This window comes from Anabas testudineus, chromosome 22, assembly GCF_900324465.2.
Source record: "Anabas testudineus chromosome 22, fAnaTes1.2, whole genome shotgun sequence".
Classification (NCBI taxonomy): domain Eukaryota; kingdom Metazoa; phylum Chordata; class Actinopteri; order Anabantiformes; family Anabantidae; genus Anabas; species Anabas testudineus.
In genome coordinates this window covers 3573405-3594058 of record NC_046630.1, presented here as the reverse complement: position 1 = coordinate 3594058, position 20654 = coordinate 3573405, and the positions used below count along the sequence as shown (strand labels likewise).

The 20654-nt window shown below is 40.1% G+C and overlaps 2 protein-coding genes and 1 long non-coding RNA gene across 4 annotated transcripts; 1 reads left to right on the top strand and 2 right to left on the bottom strand.

The window, feature by feature from the left end:
* Positions 1-106: 106 nt before the first annotated feature.
* Positions 107-6923, bottom strand: emx1 (empty spiracles homeobox 1). The gene is made up of 3 exons (XM_026339708.1): positions 5693-6923; positions 4372-4556; positions 107-2446 (listed from the first exon to the last, which is right to left on the bottom strand). Exons 1-3 carry the CDS (start codon positions 6039-6041, stop codon positions 2279-2281), a joined length of 702 nt encoding a protein of 233 aa, XP_026195493.1. The 5' UTR covers positions 6042-6923; the 3' UTR covers positions 107-2278.
* On the top strand, positions 3805-19732 carry LOC113148161. Of its 2 annotated transcripts, none has more exons than XR_003297421.1 (3): positions 3805-3849; positions 4383-4584; positions 17019-19732. It is a non-coding gene; the product is annotated as an uncharacterized LOC113148161 (long non-coding RNA). The 2 variants fall into 2 exon arrangements; XR_003297422.1 differs by lacking the exon at positions 17019-19732 and adding an exon at positions 5727-5814.
* noto (notochord homeobox) lies at positions 14201-15193 on the bottom strand. Its single transcript, XM_026339707.1, has 3 exons — positions 14803-15193; positions 14508-14695; positions 14201-14401 (listed from the first exon to the last, which is right to left on the bottom strand). The coding sequence occupies exons 1-3, from the start codon at positions 15191-15193 to the stop codon at positions 14201-14203; spliced, it is 780 nt and encodes a 259-aa protein (XP_026195492.1).
* Positions 19733-20654: the final 922 nt, after the last annotated feature.

Here is a 20654-nt window from a genome sequence, read left to right as displayed (position 1 = left end):
AAGTTGTGTCATTTATGATTCAGTGTGTTTACTGCTGCCTGACTGAAGCTGATGCAATGTGACAACTGTGACAACACTGCATGATTTATCACTCAACATGCAATTTTACAATAAAACACATCATTTGTAGTGTTAGATGAGAAAACAGAAGGCTTCAGACATGCCACGGAAAACAAGTCATCAAACGCTGATTGAAGCAGTTCGGTTTTTAAACAACGATGGAGCAGCACTGGTCTCTCAGCTGCTTCTCCCAGCTCGCAGCACTCCACACCTCCAGAGAGAGTCTTGTTTTCATGGCAGATTCCTGCTCTTATCCTGAGCTCTCCTCTGTGCTGATTCAGGCACCGGGAGACGTGTTGTTTAGGGAGATGGGCGTGATTTTTCCAATTAATTGTTTTCCTAACAGACAACTGAGAGACGCAGCTCTCATTAATTGTGCTGGCCTTTCAACTAATCGAGATGTAGATGGCTGAAGCCTCACCTGTTTTTTAAGAAGACAGCTACTGTATAGAGCTTTGCATGTCAGGCTGAATAACATATTAGTTAAAGTCCACCACTGATGATGTTTATTTAGTTAATGAGGAATGTTGGATCTCCTTTAACATGTATTTGCACCTGCAGTGAGTGTAGGATATCCTGAAAACTAAAAACAAGGCAACTGGGCCCCCCATTGCAACTGCAGGTGCCTGACATATTGTGCAGCTTTCTAAAAAGGTGAGACTACTGCAGTGTGTTTTACTTTTCTGCCTCCCCTCTTTTCTCTGCTGTCTCCCCGTCTCTTAGCTTACAAAACAAGACATCAGGGTCAACCATCAGGGCTCATCTCTGAAGCCTCAGGGTCATTAGGAGGAGAGTCCTTCCGTTTCTTTTGACAGGTGATTACTGAGGCGTTTTGGTGAAAGAGCTGCAGCACAATAGTGACTAGTTTCCATCTTTTTTTTTCTTTATACCCTCTGGATGGGAATAATTTCAGTCCCCCTTCTGTTGGAATTTAAAACTAATAGGTATCACACCTGACACCTGTGTTATTGCCCTTCAACATTCCTGTCAGCTTAGTCCTCCAAAGAGGTTTCGATGTATTTTTTTGGGATGTATTCAACATTTTCTGGAGAGATACTTTTCAGTTTTAGTTCATAAACAAACTGAAAACCTTTCTTTAGTTGAACAGTCCACCATTTCATCTGTAATGGAGGTTTGAGTTTCATTCGCAGCATGTTTCACAGTGATTTGCACAGGCACCTTGAGGCAGAGGGGAGCAGATGAATGAATCCTGCATTTGTAATAACTGGTTAACAATTAAAAAGAAATCCTAGAATTATATGAAAACATTACATTTTCCATGAGAGAAATAATTTAAGTTTTTATTTCTAAAACATCTTTTTGTAATTACATGTTCTGTTGAAAAGTATGATCTTATATATGTTTTATACAACACACTGTGCTTGATGAGATCGGCAGACATTTAACAAATGGAGATATCATCCATAACCCCACAGTGACAAATGGCATGGGAGAAGAGGCACACAGCTGTGAACTTGCTTTTATTATGTGGTGCAATTCGCCCCTAACGCCAGAGGTCTGTGCAGCTTCTCGTCTGTCCAAAAGTCATGCACAGCTGGCCATGAATCGCCTTTCGAGGGAATTGTCAGTAAGAAGCATAGCAGAGCACTGGAATGGCTTTCAAGTCACCAAAGTTGAAATAAAATCATGCAGGAAGTGGAAGGTCTTCTTTGACACAAGGTTCATTTCCTGTTTTAATCTTCTTGCCTGTTCTCAGCACGCTCTCCGACTCGCTGGGGGGAAATAAAAGTGTGCAACAGCCCATTCTCCTCATTTAGGAGAATTTGAAATGGTACACAGGTGGTGGAGAGGGTTGGGTGAAGAATAGGGTGTTAATGACCTAAGCAGGAGGTAAAAACAGCTTTAATGAAACAAGTAATCTCTTTCAAAAACAATCTGTATCAGTGACCTATGTACAGTTAAAAAAAAAAAAACACACACACACTGATAGAGGTTGATGTTGTTTCTCTTCGTCTTTGGCTGTCGCACCAAAGGATCTCTCCTCCTTCAGAAGGGATGTCATTAAATAAGCAATTTTTTCCAGTGTCATTGAGTGAAGCACCTCAATGAACAGATGTGTGGTGATCACATTTAGTCTGTGCGCTTTCTCTAATGTGTCTAATTATACTCAATAATAATAATACATAATAAATAGTGTTGGTCCTCTGATGCGTCAGTTGGGGACATGGGGTTTAGGGTAGCATTGTCGATTGTGGTTTTAATCCTCTGAGGTCACGTCGATGTCCTCAGAGCTGGCCTGCTTGGTGGCGATGCGCCATCTGTTGATGTGATGGCTTCCCTTCTTCTTCTGTTGGCTCTCTGGTCCTTCTTCCTCCAGCTTCTGTCGCTTGTACTTGGTTCGCCTATTCTGAAACCACACCTTCACCTGGACAGAAAAAGAAACGGGTTTAGTGATGATGCCTTCTTAAGCAGACCAGAGTTTCTTTTCATAGAGGGGTCATATTTATGATTTAAATATAAATAATGTCCAGTCAGGGCTGCAACTGTTTTCATTATGTATTAGTTTTCTATCAGGTAATTAATTTCTTAGTCTATAAAATGTCAGTCTGATGTGATTTCTTTATGTCTTCTCTCTGATCAAAAGTCAAAACAATGTTATGAAACAAGCAGATTTTCACATTTACCTGGCTGGAATATTATTGTGTTTTTATTAAAAAATGAATTAACTGCTTATTCAAATAGTTGTAAATTAATTTAAACCTTAAAGGTGATTGTCCTTCAGTGAAATCTTAAAATCTCTGTCCTTCAGTGTAACAATTAAAAATAAAATGATTAATGACTTTGACAGTTTTTTTGTGAAATAAAAGAATTTGAACCTATTAATATGATGCACATTGTTATATAACTGTCATAGTGCATAATATATTATAATCATACATCCAATGTAAAGTAATCTCTCAGAAAATCATTTCCTTCATTACCAACATGGTAATAATGATAAAGAATTATCTGAAGATGAAAATGATTTTAATAAACAGCTCATCTATAACCAACGCAAATCTAAAACAAAACATTTCAAAGTGATTCTTCAGATATTATCAGTATCAATAATCGTTCATAATAGATAGTAAAATGAAATCATGCTTATTTTTTAAATTGTGCTCAAGTAACTGGAATAAAATCAGCCTATTAAATAGCGTTTAAACTCGTTATTTAGACTGAAATAATCAATTTTCATTTAATTTCCAGATTTGTTTGGTGTCATTTATGTGTTGGCTTTATTTGAACATATTTAACCTCGTTTCATAATATTCCTCGTTCCTTCATAATTATAAAAGTAGGAAAGGTTGGGTCAGTTTTCTCAGAGTGGATTTATTCCCGTGGTTTTGGTTTTCGTATTATATATTTTTATATTTACTCACTGCTCGTCCAAAAACAGTCGCACTCTGATATTTCGTCTCGTTTCGCCTTTTTTCAGGACGCAAACATTCAGCGTGACTTTTGTCGATGAGCTTCTGCTGCGTCTCAACATTTATTCCAGAGTTGCTTGAATTTTTCGCCAAGCTCTTGTTTTGATGATGGTGAGTCGGACGCTGCACAAAGTCTCCTCCAGCACATCCCAGAGATTCTCAATGGGGTTAAGGTCCGGACTCTGTGGGGTTAAGGTCCGGACTCTGTGGGGTTAAGGTCTGGACCCTGTGATCCGCCTGCTCCCTGAACCACTCCTCCAGCCTGATGAATCCTGGTCTTGTCATCTTGGAATATGTCCGTGTCATCAGGGAAGAGAAACTCCATCGATGTAATAACCTGGTCCTTCAGTATATTCAGGTAGTCAGCTGACCTCATTCTTAGGACTCATAACGTTGCTGAACTTGACCTGACCAACTGCAGCAACCCCAGATCATAGCACTGCCCCCACATGCCTGTACAGTAGACACTAGACATGATGGGTGCATCACTTCACTCTGGAACAGGGTCAATCTGGACTCATCAGACCACATGACCTTCTTCCATTGGACAGTTCTTAACTAGTTTTAGTAGTTTCATGATGTTTTCTTTGATTCATTCCAATAATTTCACCCTTTCTGAAACAGATTAACATCTTTTCCAGGACCACAGGATAAGAAGCTGCTCACTGCATCAGTTCGGGTTAAATAACTTGTTGGTAGCTGAAACATATTCATCCATGTAGTAATTATATTAGTTAAATCCAGGTGGTGACTTTTTTTAAGACGGGCTTTTTATATATAATTATATGATTTTTGTTTCGCAGTAATGAATTTCGTTTTTATCTTTTTAGAAAGTAAAAGAATAAGAACAGATTCTGCAGCTTGACGTTAGTTCACTCACCTGTGTTTCAGATAAACTCAGGCTGTTTGCCAGCTGCTTCCTCTCGGCTCCTACGACGTAGTGGTTCTTCTCGAAGGCTCGTTCCAGACGGAGCAGCTGGGACGGGGAGAAGGCCGTCCGGATGCGTTTGGGTTTCCTGGCGAAGGGACCGTGGAGGAGCAGGCTGTCCTGGGACACGTCGTTACCTGACACGGAGAGACGTCAACTGAGAAGGTTATTATTATTATTATTATTATTATTATTATTTATTATTATTATTATTATTATTATTATTATTATTATTATTATTATTATTATTGTTGTTGTTGTTGTTGTTATTATATTAACCTGCTGTGTTGGGTGAAGTTGTTGAACTAAACCGCTCTTCATCCACCCAATTAAATTAATCAAACATAAAACATATGAAAACTTGTTTTTTGCAGAAAATAAGCACCAAACAATATTATGATAAATTAGCTGCATGTTCAGAAGGAGGATAAAGGCCTAGTAGAATAAACAGACTGAACTGAAACCAGCCTAAAGCAAATAAAGATAAAACGTGTGATAGCGTGAAGGAAATGAGGCCTTTTTATCCCGGTTATTTACTGTGTATATGTTTCATTAGCTGAGAACCTCGATTCTATTCTGTTTATTTATGACAAACAACAACTGTCTGTTTTTCTACGAATATTTTTATATTATTATCATATATTCTCTTTATTATCTTTAACGTTTTTTACGCGTTTTGTTCATTTGCATCATTTCGTCTTTAATACAAACATAACCTTCATTTTCTGTCTTTACTTTTATGAATGCTAAATAAAGAATAATAAAAATAGACAAAGCATGTTGCTGACATACAGTCGTCCTAAAGCAGATTTAATGGGTAATAGTTGATCCACGGTGGCGCTGAAGTTCGTCTGGTAAATGAATCACTGCAGGCTGCGTTTCTCTTCTTCCCTTTCTATTCCTATTATACTGAAATGATTATCCTGGCCTTATTCTGTTCTGCCTCTGTAGCTTAGCTGTAACAGGCTTTCTGTCGTGAAAAGCCTGACCAAAGGCGAGCTTTCTTGTTTGGGGAAGAAAATCTACATCAGCTTATCTTTTCCAGGCTGTGGCTGCAGGGCGAGTGAGAGTGGAAATAGGAGAGCAGCCCGACAGCCTGCTGCAGAGCCCGAGTCGTTTATGTTATCTGGAGCTGCAGGTTATTGTTCAGCTGAGACATATTTCAGTGTTGACAGCCTCGTCGTGTTCGCAGTGTCGTGTCCGACATGTGTCTAAAACTTCTCACTGGAGCGCTGTGAATGTGAAGTAAAAGCTGTGTCTCCGCTTCATTTACCTTGGAATCTGTGTCCGAAAAACCTGTTCCGTAGGACCCAGGGGTAGAAGTTCAGCGGGTCTCGGTGTTGAGTCCCGAAGAAGTGCGGATGCTGTAGGTGGGAGCCTGCGAGCTGGTGAGGGGCCACGGTGAGGGAGTGGTGGTTCACCGTCTCTGGGAACACCAGATCTGGACTCTGGTACAGGGACCTGGCCGGCGGAGCCTGGTAACCGTTCATTAAGGCATCTGTCGTCGGGTTGGAGTAAGTTAAGGCCGTGGGACAGATGGGTTCCTCTGCTGTCAGAGGATTCTCTTTGGCGACCAGAGACTCGATGGTGAAGCAGCGTTTGCCTGCAGACGAAAACATCATCTCGTGATAAAAATGGAAACCAGTAACTAAAGAAAGAGATCAGTCTTCCTCCTTCCTCTTGCTGGAGAAGAGAGTTCCCCCCTCAAAGATGCATGGTGATCAGAGATGGAGGGTCTGTGGAGGATTTGCGTGTCCAGTGGAGGTGCTGCTGCAGAACTCAACAGTGCAGCAAATTGCTCTGATCCATGGAGTCTGTGCCCACTAGGAGGGTTTCTGTGCACAAGTGCGCGCTAAGTAAAGTGCCTCCAACCTTCAGCGCGGCTTGACGCTGCGCAGGAAGAGAGCTGATTGGACCACAGCACCTGCCAATAGGTCCCCTCAAGTACCTGCTGCATAGATCACACAAAGCCGAGCAGCTTAGTTACAGAGACACGGCGAGAAAACGTCCGCTTCGATTAATGGCTCATTGTGTGTTCGGCCTTAATATCTTGTTTTCATAAGGGAAAACGTCCACGGTGGGGGTGAGGAAGTCCACTCGTTTAGTTCTAGTGCAGCAGTTTTCTGGTGGAGTCAAATATTTAAAGCCTGTAAAGAAATGAAGTTGTTTAAAAAATCCCTCCTGCGCTTTACGCGCTGCGTAATTCTCATTAAAGCTTTAATACAATTCACCGTCGACCTATAACATTAACAAGTGTCATTTAGTGTGTTACCAATTAGACCTGCGTGCGTTTCACGGATTATTGCGAACTAGAAAGACAACAGGGAGGTTTGTGAGGAGGTCGAGTCATTTCATTTATTTCCGCGTGGTTGTTCTTTAGTATTTTAACCTGTGAAGTTTTGTTTGTGGTGAAAACAAGTCATAAAGAAATATATTCATGTATGTATATTTATTAGTAGGTTCTGTTAAAGCTGAGTATCATCCAGGTGAATTATTTATCTTTTAAAACAGTGTCAACTTTCTCTTTTTTACATTTTCCTTTTTCTTTTATGTTTAATTTTTTTTCTATTATTATAATATTTTTATTATTCTCAACTCGTATCTGCAGCCTTATAACAAATTCTATAATAATAATAATAATAATAATAATAATAATAATAATAATAATAATAATAATAATAATAATAATATCATTGTTGACAAGAGACCCAGTGAAATAAATAAAATCTGTCTTGTCTGATGGACTGTATTCTGTTCTTTTCTTTCTCCACATGTAATTTAGTCCGTTTGTTATTTAAAAGCCAAACCACAGATTTGAAGTGGAGTTTCGATTCTTTCAGGATTTCAGTTTCTATGTAGATAAATAAATTCGTTCCGCTGACATCTAGAGAGAAACTGCTCTCATGCTGACTTTTAAGAAAACGGGGCTCAATTAGTTTTTCTTAGAGAACAATTTAGCAGCATGAAGTCGTACAGCAGAGAACAACAGTCAGGAGGCTGCGCGTAAAAGTCAGTGGAGCTCCGCGGCTGCTTTATCCCTCGGCGCTCAGCTTCCACGGCGAGTTAATAATTATCCTGTTAATGCGCTCGTTTGACTGGAGGTTGCATTAGAAAATCATTACCGATGGAAATTATGAGGTAAAACAAGTTGTTGATTAGGTGTTTAGAGCTAAAGGCTCCTAAAGACGGCAGTAGGTTCTGTGAATGAGCCATCTTTTCCCGCCAGTGTAACTTCATTTGGTCATCACTTGAAGGATTACACTATCATTTTCATCTGGGTGACTCAGAATCCCTTAGTACAGTTTTCTTGGGAAGCATCTTTGATCTGATCATGAGAATTACTATTGAATTAAACGGAGCAATAAACTGTTAATGAGCTTTTTAATGCATGTTCGTGTCTATTAATACTGACGAATTGTACAGAGTGACATCAATTAAACAGCAAAGCTCTGCACACGTGTTCTGCTACAAACCTCAATATGTTCTGTTTAAAATGTGTTTTATTAGTCACCACATGAAGGAATAACGCACAGTTGGTAACATACGAGGCCTTTAGCAGAGAAACAAGGAGCGTGTTCCGGACTCACTGAACTCTTCATTGAAGGATTTTATATTTAAACCTCTTTCTACCCTGACGCTGCTGCAGCAGCAGGAACTTGAGGGCTGATGGAGCCGGTTGAGTTTAATGATGAAACCCTGTGGGCCTTTACGCACTGACCCCGATCGCTGCTGGTTAATAGATGATCAAATCGCTCTGCATTAACGAAAACAAAGCGGAGCAGTCTAGCGTTGTTCCGTACCCGCTGTTGATCTTCCCCGAGGCTGAGGAGGGAAGTTCCTGACTCTGACCAAAGTGATCTTCAACCGAGAAACCGAGCGGTGTGTTAGCTTTTAATGGAAACAGTGAAATCCCATTTGATGGTTTATTATTCCAAATGCAGCTCATGCTTGGGCTGGATGCGTAAAACTTGTGGCTGGACGTGACCTTGATGTTGTGTACATTTGGGTTATTTAATATCTAGAACATTACTATGAAATAGAAATAAAGCAGATAATGTTTAAATGGGTTTTTTGACCTATATGGTTCAAACTGGATATCATAAAAACGTTGTCAGATTACATATTAATTTAGGATTAGACCACTACAGTATGGGAAAACTCGGTCAGTTGTGACACAGGTTACACATCGGCCCACTGAGCTCTGAGAGAGGAACAGCAGCTCCTCCAGTTCCTGTTTCACTGGAAATGTTCCTTCTTATTTTAGGTGTTCCACCACTGCAGTAATGTGCCACTCTTCTGTGTCATCAATTAACTAATTACCTAACGTTTTAATTAACTTTTCCTAAAGTGTTAAATCACACAAAGTGACAGAAACAGACTTCATTAATATCGAGGTTATAATTAACTTTCAGATGTGAGAAATCAATTCTAAACATTGAGTTAAATTCAGTCCACTAGAATAATTTCTACTGAGTCCGGTAACATGTACTTACAGTTTATTGAGCTGCTGATCAAACATGTTTAACTACACCAGTGTCTCAGTGTAAGAATGGAAGTGTTTGTTTTAGCTGCAAGAAGCTGGAACACAGAACAGAGAAGGTACGATTGAAGATAAGTGGTGCCCCCCAGTGGGCTCTGTCTGAACAAGAGCAAGAACATAATGAGATCGTTTTTTACACTTTCTTCCCACAATAAAGACATTTATAACTTTAATATAGGATCTACAGGGTTGTTGTCACCTCACCATCACATCTCATGAAGGACTGTTTGAACCCAGCTCTGCTCATAGTGATGAAGTTGTTCCATGTTTAGTGATGTAGATCCGTCTCAAGTGGGAAATATGCAGCATCGTGTTATGTTTTGACATTTGCTATCTAGACCTTGTGCCAGTTTCTAACTCGTCAGATCTCTTAAACCTCTTGTAGCTGCTGAAGTGTTGTTTCGTATTTCAATGCTGCCATCCAGCGGCCGAACTGCACGACGCAGGACACGATCACAGCATCAGACGTGATGATTCTGCAGTTTGAGTCCTGGTCTGTGACAAGTCTCAGTCAGCTGTTTCTGGACAAAAGACTAGTGGCTATTATTACCCTGGTTAGACATCATTAATAAAGCTGTGAAGTTAGTAACAGACATGTTAATAGGCGTCAAGCTGTTTGTCTTACAATTAGAAAAGGACTGAACACGTCAACAAACAGACATGTTTGGCAGACATAAACACTAGAATAAAAATATTACACTGTTTATCAGCTGGCAGTGTTTTCCTGTTCATCTTTTTCTACCCATCTCTCCACTATGTTGATTAAAACCACCAGCTGAAGCTCAGGGTTTCACTCTCACCTCGCGTTCATTAATAAACTAATTGGCCATTTTGTTTCGCATTAGCGTTGTGTGTTCAGCTAATCTATCCCACTTAAATACTTGGAAATTTTCACCCCATGATAAAGAGATGGGAAAAGTAGCACATCGCTGCGTTTGTGCCACCTGCATGAGAAGTGGAGTCGCTTAACCACCTGTACAGACTCCGCTCCTCCACCGGCTCCCCTCCTTAGCATAAACAAACATCCCACTTTTAACAAGGTCACGAGAAAAATGACTGGACGTGTCCATAACCAGAACAGGTATACATCACGGTAAGAGGATCCAAAATAGTATAGTACTAATTTGAAAGTTACTGCAGCTGTTAAGTGCTTGAATATTTGGGGGATAAAATTGGATAAACATAATAAATACTAAGCATCATAGATTATAGATTCCAGTCATCGCGAGAGCTGTATAGAAATACGAGAAAATCCAAACCTCTTCGTTTGAAGCCGTGGCTGTATAGTGCGTAAATACGCACGTTTGGAATAACGTTGGAACCAACTGGTTTTATAACCAGATCCACGTCCAATCCGTCTAAACTGCTTCATACACTGTCCCTCCAAAAATAATAATAATAAATTCACACACTCTAATATTTCCTTAGACCACCTTTAGCCTTGATTACAGCGCACATTCACCGTGGCATCGTTTCAATAAGCTTCTGCCACGACACATTTATTCCAGAGTTGCATTGATTTTTAAGATCTTGTTTTAAGGATGGGAAAATCAGACTGCTGCACAAAGTCTGTCATCTTGGAATATGTCCGTGTCATCAGGGAAGAAAAAATCCACTAATGGAATAACCTGGTCCTTCAGTATATTCAGGTAGTCAGCTGACCTCATTCTTTGGACTCATAACGTTGATGCAAACTTAGACCTGGCCAACTGCAGCAACCCCAGATCATAGCACTGCCCCCACAGGCTTTTACAGTAGGCACTAGACATGATGGGTGCTTCACTTCACCCTCCTCTCTTCTTACTGTGTCTAACGACATGAGAAGCTAAATAACTTGTTGTCATTTAAAAATAATCATCCGTGCAGTATTTATCCAGTAGGAGACTCTTGTCTATTTCCTTGGTTAAATCCAGGTGGTGATTTTTTATTTTTGGTCACTAGTTTCGTGCTGCTCTCTCTGGTGTCAGAAGTCATTGTGCATCTCAAACGCGGCCTTTTCACGAACAGACAAAGGGCGGTTTCGACTTCAAACGTTTGTAATGAAAGCTAATGACTATTAGATGGAGTACATGGGCCCTGGTCTCTGCAAATAAAATGCAAAGCAGGACTTTATTTTACAATCGACTACCCTAAAAAACGCGCGTTGGTCAAATGAAGTCCACTCTCCCCATTGGAGCTGGAGGTTGTTGGTGTCCATGAGAACTTTCACACCTTCTCAGAGCTGCATTATTACTGTGACGGTGAAGACCGACGACTTGAAGGGAGGAGAGAAGACGCACAAAACATCCATCTACATCTAGTAGAAGTGAGTTTCTGGGAAAAAAAACAACCATTAAAACAACCATCACTTGATTCTCTTAATTAGTAGAATTTATATTTTAAATCTGGTTTACTTATATAAAATATATGTACACACAATCCACTGCACTCTGCTTGGTTATCACCAACCCATCCTTCCTTATAAACCTGTAAACAGGTTAAATACAAAATGCAAAAACAAACCAAATGACTAGATGTAAATGTAAACCCTTCAACCGAATTCAAATAACTGCGATTGTAATAGTTATTTTCTCTGTTTTCTCTTTAAATTGAATGTGATATTAATTCTTACATTTTTAACAGATGTTTGGTTGTGACCCATGTGTGGTGTTTGCAGACCTCCGGACACCCATCTCCACTCAACAGTAGACTATCATGTAAGAAAAATAAAAGCTGGACATCTGCACACAGGATCTGAAATAAAGACTAATCTGGAAAAAACATAGTCTAATTAATGAATTGATTAATATTTTACTACAACTACACATCAAGTCAGCACAGATGAAGTACCTAACTGCTGTGTACTTATTGAGCTCAGACTTTAAAGTGTAAAAGAAGTTGACAGCAGCAGCAGGTCAGAAGATAAATGAAGCTGCAACAGTTTTCAGAAGGAGCTTCAGTTCAGTTCAGTTCAGTTCAGTTCAGTTCAGTTCAGTTCAGTTCAGTTCAGTTCCGTTCCGTTCAGTTCCGTTCCGTTCCGTTCCGAGAGTCTTAGAAAACCAGCCTGCGTTCACATGTTTCCAGCCGTTAAGGTGCCCTGTGCTAATTGGGACGAGGTGGCCAGTGACCCCCCTCTCCTCTTCCCAGGACTCTCCGGGTCACCACAGTCCTCTGGCTGTTTTTCTCTGTTCCTCAATGGGATTACGTGGAGCTGTGGAGAAGGGGGGGCTGATTCCCAGTTGATCACATCAGAAATGTCTCTCTGGGGTTTTTACACAAATTGTGCTCCTTCAGAGACGCTCAGCCGTAATCAGACTGAGCTGGGACACCAGGAGAGACCAGGCAGGGGGTGACGGACAAGAGACACAGAAAGAGATCAACTCTGTTACTGTTTATTAAACTTGTCTTGGATACTGTTACCAACTGCTGTTCACCGCTTTGAGAGACTTTACAAGGTGATGAGTTCATTGTGGAATCCGTGAGATAAAAAAACGTATTAGTAAAAAGCAGGAAAATCAAAGTTACTCTGTTCTTCTTCACGTTACAGCTGTTTGTTTTTATCTGACTCAGTGAATTTGTAGAAATGTTGGAAACATGGTTGAGCTGGTTTAGTTAAAGCTCAGAGTGTAAGAAGCAGCAGGTTGAGCTTTATTGTTACGGTTGTGTTTAGGTGTAGACCTGTTTATAGAAGCTTTAGTTATAGAAGAAGCTTGTTGCTCGGCTCCATCCAGTTTATCTGGACTTTTATTTTGACATTTACACAAATACAGTTTCCCTACAGCACAGCATCATGACATTGTGCTATTGTCACTTTGTATAGAGACTATAAAATAATGAGACTATGATTGACATTATTTTCTGTGACCCTACATGAGCATGTTTAGGTTTTTACTTCAATTTGTTTTCACGCTCGTGTTGTGGTTTCTGCAAAATGCAACAGACACATATTAATTTACATCTTCATTCATTATCAGCTCTTCTGTCTCATCTTAATGTAAGAAAGTGGTTTTTATATAAAAACCCATTGGAATTTGTATATACATTTATTTAAGTACTGCTGTTAAGTACAATATAGAATCCCTTCTACCACCTCTACCCAACTTCACTGATCCAACTACATTAACATTAAGTTTTACACAAAATGTCATTGTTTTGAGAAGTAGTTCAAATATGTTCCACCTGCTGGATTCCTACTTTGTTTATAAGTCTTCTGTGGACTAAATGAAGGACTTTTACACCATTGTTGCTACTTTTACTCATGAAAAGGATGTTTTACTTAAGGATACTTTTAAAGAAAGATTAAACAGATGGGACCCACAGCTCTGTGTTCCCATCAGCCCTCTTTGTTTAATAAGACCAGTATCCACAGGACAGGACTTTCAGGTTGACCACCCCAATTAGCTGCTCTGATGGACTCATTTGCTACATCCCAATCCTTTCTACACGCTGTCTTCTCTCATGATTTATCCCTCATGTCTGCCAGGCAGGCTTCAGCAGACAGCATGAGTCCCTTTCCGCCTAGATGGAAAGACTTTGAGATTGAATGGAGCAGAGATGGGACACCTGCTGGCAGTGGGTGGGCGTGTGGGAGCCCAGTTCATTGAGAAGCAGTGAGAACAGGCATATTGACCGTTTAAAGAGATTAAACAGTGAGACTCAGCTCTCTAGCCCTGAGACAGACTGACCCCTACCACCCCAGGTTACAGATATCCCAGCTAATCCCTGAGTGGGTTATTTATTTGCTTAGCTTAAATCAGAGGGGAACTCAAATCTGTCCCAGACTTAACGTTAGATCAAACCCAGGAGGAAATGTCCTAACATGACTCCATCATTGTCAAACTGGGCAGATTGAGATGAGCAGAGCAATAAGGAGAGGTCAAAGGTGAACAGTGATTATTTGATGGAGAGGTGGCTTAATTCTGGGTTTTTGGAACTAATTTGCTGCAAAACATTATTAGAGCAGAGGAATAAAAGAATTGTCACATGGAACAGTGCGATGTCACCTTTATATATGTCTCTAAAAGCCAGTGTAGAAATAAAGGACAGACACGTTTCCCTTAATGTCATAAAATATATTTCTGAATATTTCATTCAAATGTTTAAAACTGGACACATGAAGTGAACTCATCAAAGAGCCATAAATGCAGGAAATTAAATATATGACTATACATCTATTAAATATTCTTAGCTGGAGAGACAGGTCTCCTTTCTCAGCAGTATGTACAAAAGTCTTTTATTTCCAGTCAGTCCACTGGTGTTGGGTTAACAGTGGTCAGTGAAGTCATCAGACACGTCAATGTCCACGTCTGAATCGGAGAACTCCTCGTCGCCTTCATCTGCGTGGCCTTGAGATCCAGGACTTTTCGGTGGAGCAGCCAGGCCCAGTTTGGCCAGTTTGGCCTGCTGCTGCTCCAGACTCTGTTTGCGCCACTTGATTCGTCGATTCTGGAACCAGACTTTGACCTGGAAAAATGTGGATGCACGTTAGAAACTGTCTCATAAAATGAACATAATACCAACTCTGACTTGAAATATCTAAAATCCAGGGTCTGAAACATTTTCTATTTACCTGAGCTTCTGTGAGTTGTAGAGCGGAGGCCAGGAGGAACCTCTCTGATCCGACCATGTACTGCTGTCTTGCAAACTCCTTCTCCAACCGGGACAGCTGCTCGCTGGTGAAACTGGTGCGCATCCTTTTCGACTTCCCACCTTTGGTTTTGAAAGAATGCAGGTCTGCGTTGACTTTGGATAGAGAAGCTGCAAAGAGGAAATATGGCATTTAGTCATTCTGTCATGTGAACATGGTTTGGGTTCTGACATTCACACTGAAAGTTCCTGTGAATTTTAGCAGAAACTCAATTTACCTTGTGTATAAAAGGCTCCACGACATGATGACTGGTAGGTGAAAGGAGGGCAGCAGTAGACTGAATATCCAGGTTGCGTGTGGACAGCAGAGTGCAACATGTTTGGAGAGTAGACATAAGGTGCTGGTGCTATCGGTAAGCCTACGTGTCCGGTGAGAGGCACAACTGTGGTTGCAGGTTGATATTTCACTCCACTCTGAGTAGAACTCGTCCGGTTGCTCGTTGTATCTTCCGGTTTGGCGAGCAAAGCATCAATAGTGAAAGATTTTCCACTCGGAGGCTTGACTGGCGAAGCGCACTGGCTCCCCTGGTACTGTGGGTACAGCGATGCTGGTGCGTAATTACGCACGGAGTACTCGTAAGCTCCCATGGGTCTGGTCGGCACCTGCATTCTGCCAGATGGTTAAAAAAGTGGAAAAGAAAATCTCGAAGGTCTTTGCAGAAACAAGTTGTTGCCCCAAGTGCAGCGAGAAAGTGAATGCTGCTCCTCGGTGGAGACTTCTCATTTATACTCCTCCCGGACACAGAGGTGTCAACAGCCCCCATCGAGCCTTTGTCTTTCTAAGTAGCAGATGAGAGGAACGAACATCCCGACAACGTATCCAATTAATTGGTGGAGTAGTACAAGCTGGGATTGTCAAACATCCTCATCCTTTGAATGACAAGGCTTTTGAAGAGTCGTGGGGGCTGGGAACTGAAGAGATTTACTGGGCTACAAATTCTTGCATGGATCTTAAGTCCAAATGTAATCATTACCGCTGGGCTCGCCTTGATGTTACCAAATCATCTTATTTGGAGCCTTATAAGTCGTGGCCGGCCGACAGCTGCTTTAAGAAGCGTAACAAGTCCCTTCACAATTGGATACAGACTTAAAGCTGGACAGTTTACAGAGAAACTGCTGTGCTGATTTAAGTTTTACTCCTAAGTAAAATTAAACATTTGACGCTTTACAAAATTCAAATTGAAGCAAGTTTTAATTTGTATTTGTCTCAAGCAGTTGTAAATCAAGAGTCACTCCTGTATGCAAACAGTCCATCATCTTTTTCCTGTATAAAATGAATGTTCTCTGTTTCCAGAGTGTGTTTTTTAACAGCAGCGGTGTCGCTCTTAAAATCGAATAACGACCCTGAAAACCTGAGGCGTCAGATTCAGCGGCTCGGGTGTGGGGACAGAGTGGTGCTGCTGGTTTTACCAAACTGCAGCTCAGCTAATCTCAGTCACTGCGTTAATCCACAGGTTGATCCATCCCATCCTTTTAATGTAGCAGCTCTGGCTGAGAAAGGCTTGTGCTCTGTTTGATTCCTAAAACAATCCAAGTTGGGTTAAAGCCTTAAATCTCAAGTGGATTTTATTGTGTTTAAATGCAACAAACATTGATAATTAAATGATTGTCATTCTCATTAGGATACCCAGAGTCCACCTTAAAACAAACTCTTATTCTGAGATACATTTTGCACAGGAAATGGTGAAACCCGTTTTCTTTTATTTGAAGATGAAGCACCGTGCGGCTTCTTAAAAGGAAGTGATTTTCTTTCTTACACTACCCCAGGACAAAGCCATCCTCTCTTTCAACTTAGATTATTGCCAGCTCTGCAAACTTTCCAGGCTCATTTCCATCATTTGGAAGTGGCGGAGAGCGTCTCCAGAGCCTTAAGTAACTGTTAAAACACATTTAAACACCGAAGCGAAGCGCTCAGTCCCTTTGACCTCGGTGCGTTTTATTTATTCTCCTTCGCTGACACTAGAATGTCTAATGAAGAGAGCAAACACAGACTTTCTCAACTTGGCCTGAACAATAAGGATGCTCCTTCTGACGCGTCTCCAGCCAGACCACCCACTCCATGACCGGTGTTTACTGGCGTGCCCTGTAGAAAATCTCTGTCCTGACAAGTCATTTAATTCACATTTAGTCTCGAAACCTTTATTAAACACACTGATTTCTAACATATAAACAAATCATCAGCTGAGGAAATTGTTGAAATGAGTTAAAGTGAATGAATGAAATGAAATGAAAGTTAAAAGTAATCATAAACTTGAATTGAATTGTGACAACCTACTGACCTAATGTTTTCCACTGGATGTAGTTTGTGAAATGTGAATATTTGCAGGTTTTCTAAAAATAGGAAATCAAGCAGAATATTTTGCTTTGTGATGTGATGCTTCCTCTTGAACTCTGGGAACATGTGATTGACATTTATCTTCCTGTTTCTGAACAGGTGGGAAAGACTGAAGAGGGGAAAAGACTCAGTTCACCTCCATTATTCAACCTGCTCATCTAAAATCCATGGAGGTGTCTTCACCCACAAAACACATTTTGTTCACATTATACAATGAAACCTCCAAAATGACCCAAGCTGCAGTGTTGCTGCAGTGAAGGCAGCATGTCCTCCTTGTGTATTGGAGCCAGACAAGGAATACACGGACCATTGTCCCAGAGAGTCCCCCTTTCATAGTCATGGCCTAGGAGGAGAAAGAGAGTTAAAGGGCCACTCTCTAATGGCTATGGGCCATCACTCCCAAATGAGGCTCTCACCAAAAGCTCAAAACTCCTCAAGAGTCATTCAGTATCTGGTTGGATACATGCAAAATAGTTTTACTTTAAAATGTTTTAATTAAAAAAATATTCTACTGGCAAATTGAAGCAACAGTACAAACAAAACTACAATTAAAAAGTCACACAAAAATAAACTATATACAGGTACAATGTACAAATGATACTGAGTGATGAGTGGAAAGGTTCAAACTATGATACTGGTGATAGAAAAGAGAAATGCAGTTTGTGTAATTTCTATTATTTGAATTTAAATAATAATTAAAATACAGGCTTGCCAGCACATTTTGCAGCTGAAGAGAGTTCTTGCAAAACCTTTTGTCCATTATTGCTAACAAACTAAAAATCTAATTCATGTTGTACCATAGGTTTAAATTGAAGTTGTTTTTATTCATTATCATTGTGACTTATTTCACTTTTTAGCATCTGAGAACAAAAAGTCAAATTTAGATTCCACCCTGAACATAGTGCAGCAACATTTTCCATGATGTAATATATCAATATCAGGCATCTAAATGAATCTCTGCAAGTAATTTGTCTCTGTTCTCCACTTGTGCAACAGTCTGAGCTCTAATTTCTCTGCAGCGTTTTAAAGACATGTTCTCCAGATGCTGCAGATGTTGCTTTGTCCCAGGAGTTGTGACATTAATATGACAGAGAGGGAGAAACTCTCCTGGTCTGTCCTGTCTCACCTTGTAGCCCAGTTCACACGTGATTGAATGAAACAAAAGCATAGAGAAACACTGTCATCATTATTGTTACTGAGGTGAAAGGAGATCGTTTTTTCACCTGCCCGACACTTTTGACAAGCACTGTAGTCTCAGCCTTTCCTGTCCACTCACATCCATCGCTAATGAGTTTATGAAGCCATTTACACAACGATCCATCCTGCCTCTGTCACCTTGCTGCTGGGACTCAGGGGTCATTACTGCGACCTGCTGGGCCTTGGCCCTCACCTTGACTATGAACAGGAGTCCAGTAAAGGGCCAGGTATGGTCTGTCTGGCTCCAATACACATTCAGGTTCTGCTGTGGGCAGATTCATGTGTGGTTTTAGAACAGGAGACTAATTTGACCTCAAGTTAAAACTGAAACACCTGATCTTCAATCACCTGAATTTAGACATCTTCCAGTTTTGCAAACTAATGTCTGAGATGTTTGAAGAAGGGTCATGTTGCCCACACCAGCGAGGTGTCTAATTTCTAAAACAACCATAAATGTATTTTAATACTGGTGTCCACAGCAATATTGATCCTTAAGAATTAAGTAAAATGTTAAATATTAGAGTACATTTTTTTTTAATAAAATAAGATTGGACATAACATTTATACAAGTACAAGTATAAATGTTCTGGTTTAGAAGTGTTGCAGGTGACAACCTGCACATCATTAAATCACAGCTATATAGTCTGTTGTAAAAGTAAATTTACCAATTGACACTGACGGATATATGTATTTTATGTTATTTCAGCTTTATTTAGCCCTGATAAATCAGTACGTCCCAAACCAACCACAGACAGTAAAAAAGAAAAACATGCCCAAACATGCAGCATACTGTTACCTGAACATGTTTTTTAAAATGTAGTTTGACTTTTTAAACGTAAATAGCACATTGTAAATGGTTGATGTAGTAAGTCTGAGGACTGTCTTAGGTCTTGTCAAAGCAAGTCTTTAGTTTATTCTCAATCCTTAATAACTTTTATAAACCCATCTTAATGTGGAGGAGTGCTGTCCAAGCCTGCTGTGTCCCAGACTTATTTTACAGCTTGTATTTACACACAAAGATAATTTGAGTTATGTCCAACTTATGCTAAGTCAGTTTTTGAACATTGGTTTTGAATGTCTGATAAAATGTTTAATTAGCAGTCTGTTTGCAAAAACAGTTATGGAGGCATGAGTATAAATCTGTATACAGTTAAAATAGGTAAAAATAGGTAAATGTAGTATTATATTCATAGTTATTTATATAATGCATGCATATTTAAATATGTCACATGGGGTTGAGAAACAGCTCAGTTTGAACTTAGTAAAATATTCACCAATTAATAACTAACATTTCGTCATGCAGTTTGTGTGAGTGTCATGTTCTGTTGCCGTATAATTTAACTGAAACTTGAAACTAGATACAGAAAAGAGACAAAAATAGAGATAAAAGTCAGATTTCTTTTGTTTTCAGTAACATTAGCGCCCCTGTAGTAAAACCCTTTATCTATGTTTTATCCCTGTAAATAAAGATAAATTCACACTTTCAGCTAAAAAGATGTGCAATGAACTCTCATTCCAGCACTGAAAACCAACTCTTTTGCATGTTACCATGCAGATTCTGTGTGTTTTTCATTTGCATGTGTGGCTGGAGGGAGGTCGCTGCAGTCGCTGCAGTTCCAGCTAATCGGCCATTAGCATTGACACCAGTGCTGTGGAGTGCGACTGTACGAGCTGCTCTCCTCTGGGCTAATAGTCACCATTTAGGCATAGAAAGTCTTCCATCCATTCACAGAAATGACCGTCCATGTCATTACCAACTTAATGAGGGATTAACCTTCCCTCTGAACAGTATCTGTTTGCTGACATGACGGCCGTGTCCTGGGAATGGAGCATGTGTGTATTCGAGCTGTCTCACACCGCTCCACTGGGCTGAGGGGAGAGTTTGACCTGCTGTAGTAGTTTCATTTATACAGAACAAGATTCATCTTAACTGGTTCCTTTATGACATCAGATTATAGCTTATAGATTAGTTGGCTAAAACATCATCAGCAACCATCTTCATAATTGATTTACTGAGTCACTGTTCAAACAAAACTAGTGACACGTCCAACTGTTCTATTACTAAACAGAGGAACTGAGCACAGACTAAGGAGAGAGGTTGTGGGGCCGCGGGACAAAGACTCTGTCTTCTTGTGCCTCTGTCGAGTTTTTTATTGTGTCTTTGTTGTTCACAGGATAAAATTCATTTTCTGTAACAATGTTTATGACCAAACATCAAATCTAGAATTTAGGTCAGGTGCATGAGAGGAGGAAGAAATAGGAAAGGTTATTTACACGCTGGTTGATTAGTGTAGCAGACAGAACTGGAAAACATAGATTACATAGATTTTTACCAGACAGCTGTTCAACCCTGTTTTTATTCTTTATTGCAAGACGAGCCCATCTTCTCCTCACCTTCCTGGTTTCAGATACAGCAGTGACATCAATCTTGTCTGTATTTTTCATAATGCAGAATTATCCTAATTATTCCTGAGTCTCATTCCCAGTAATCAGCAGCTTCCTTTACATTTATTATAATAAATAAAAAGATTAGATTTG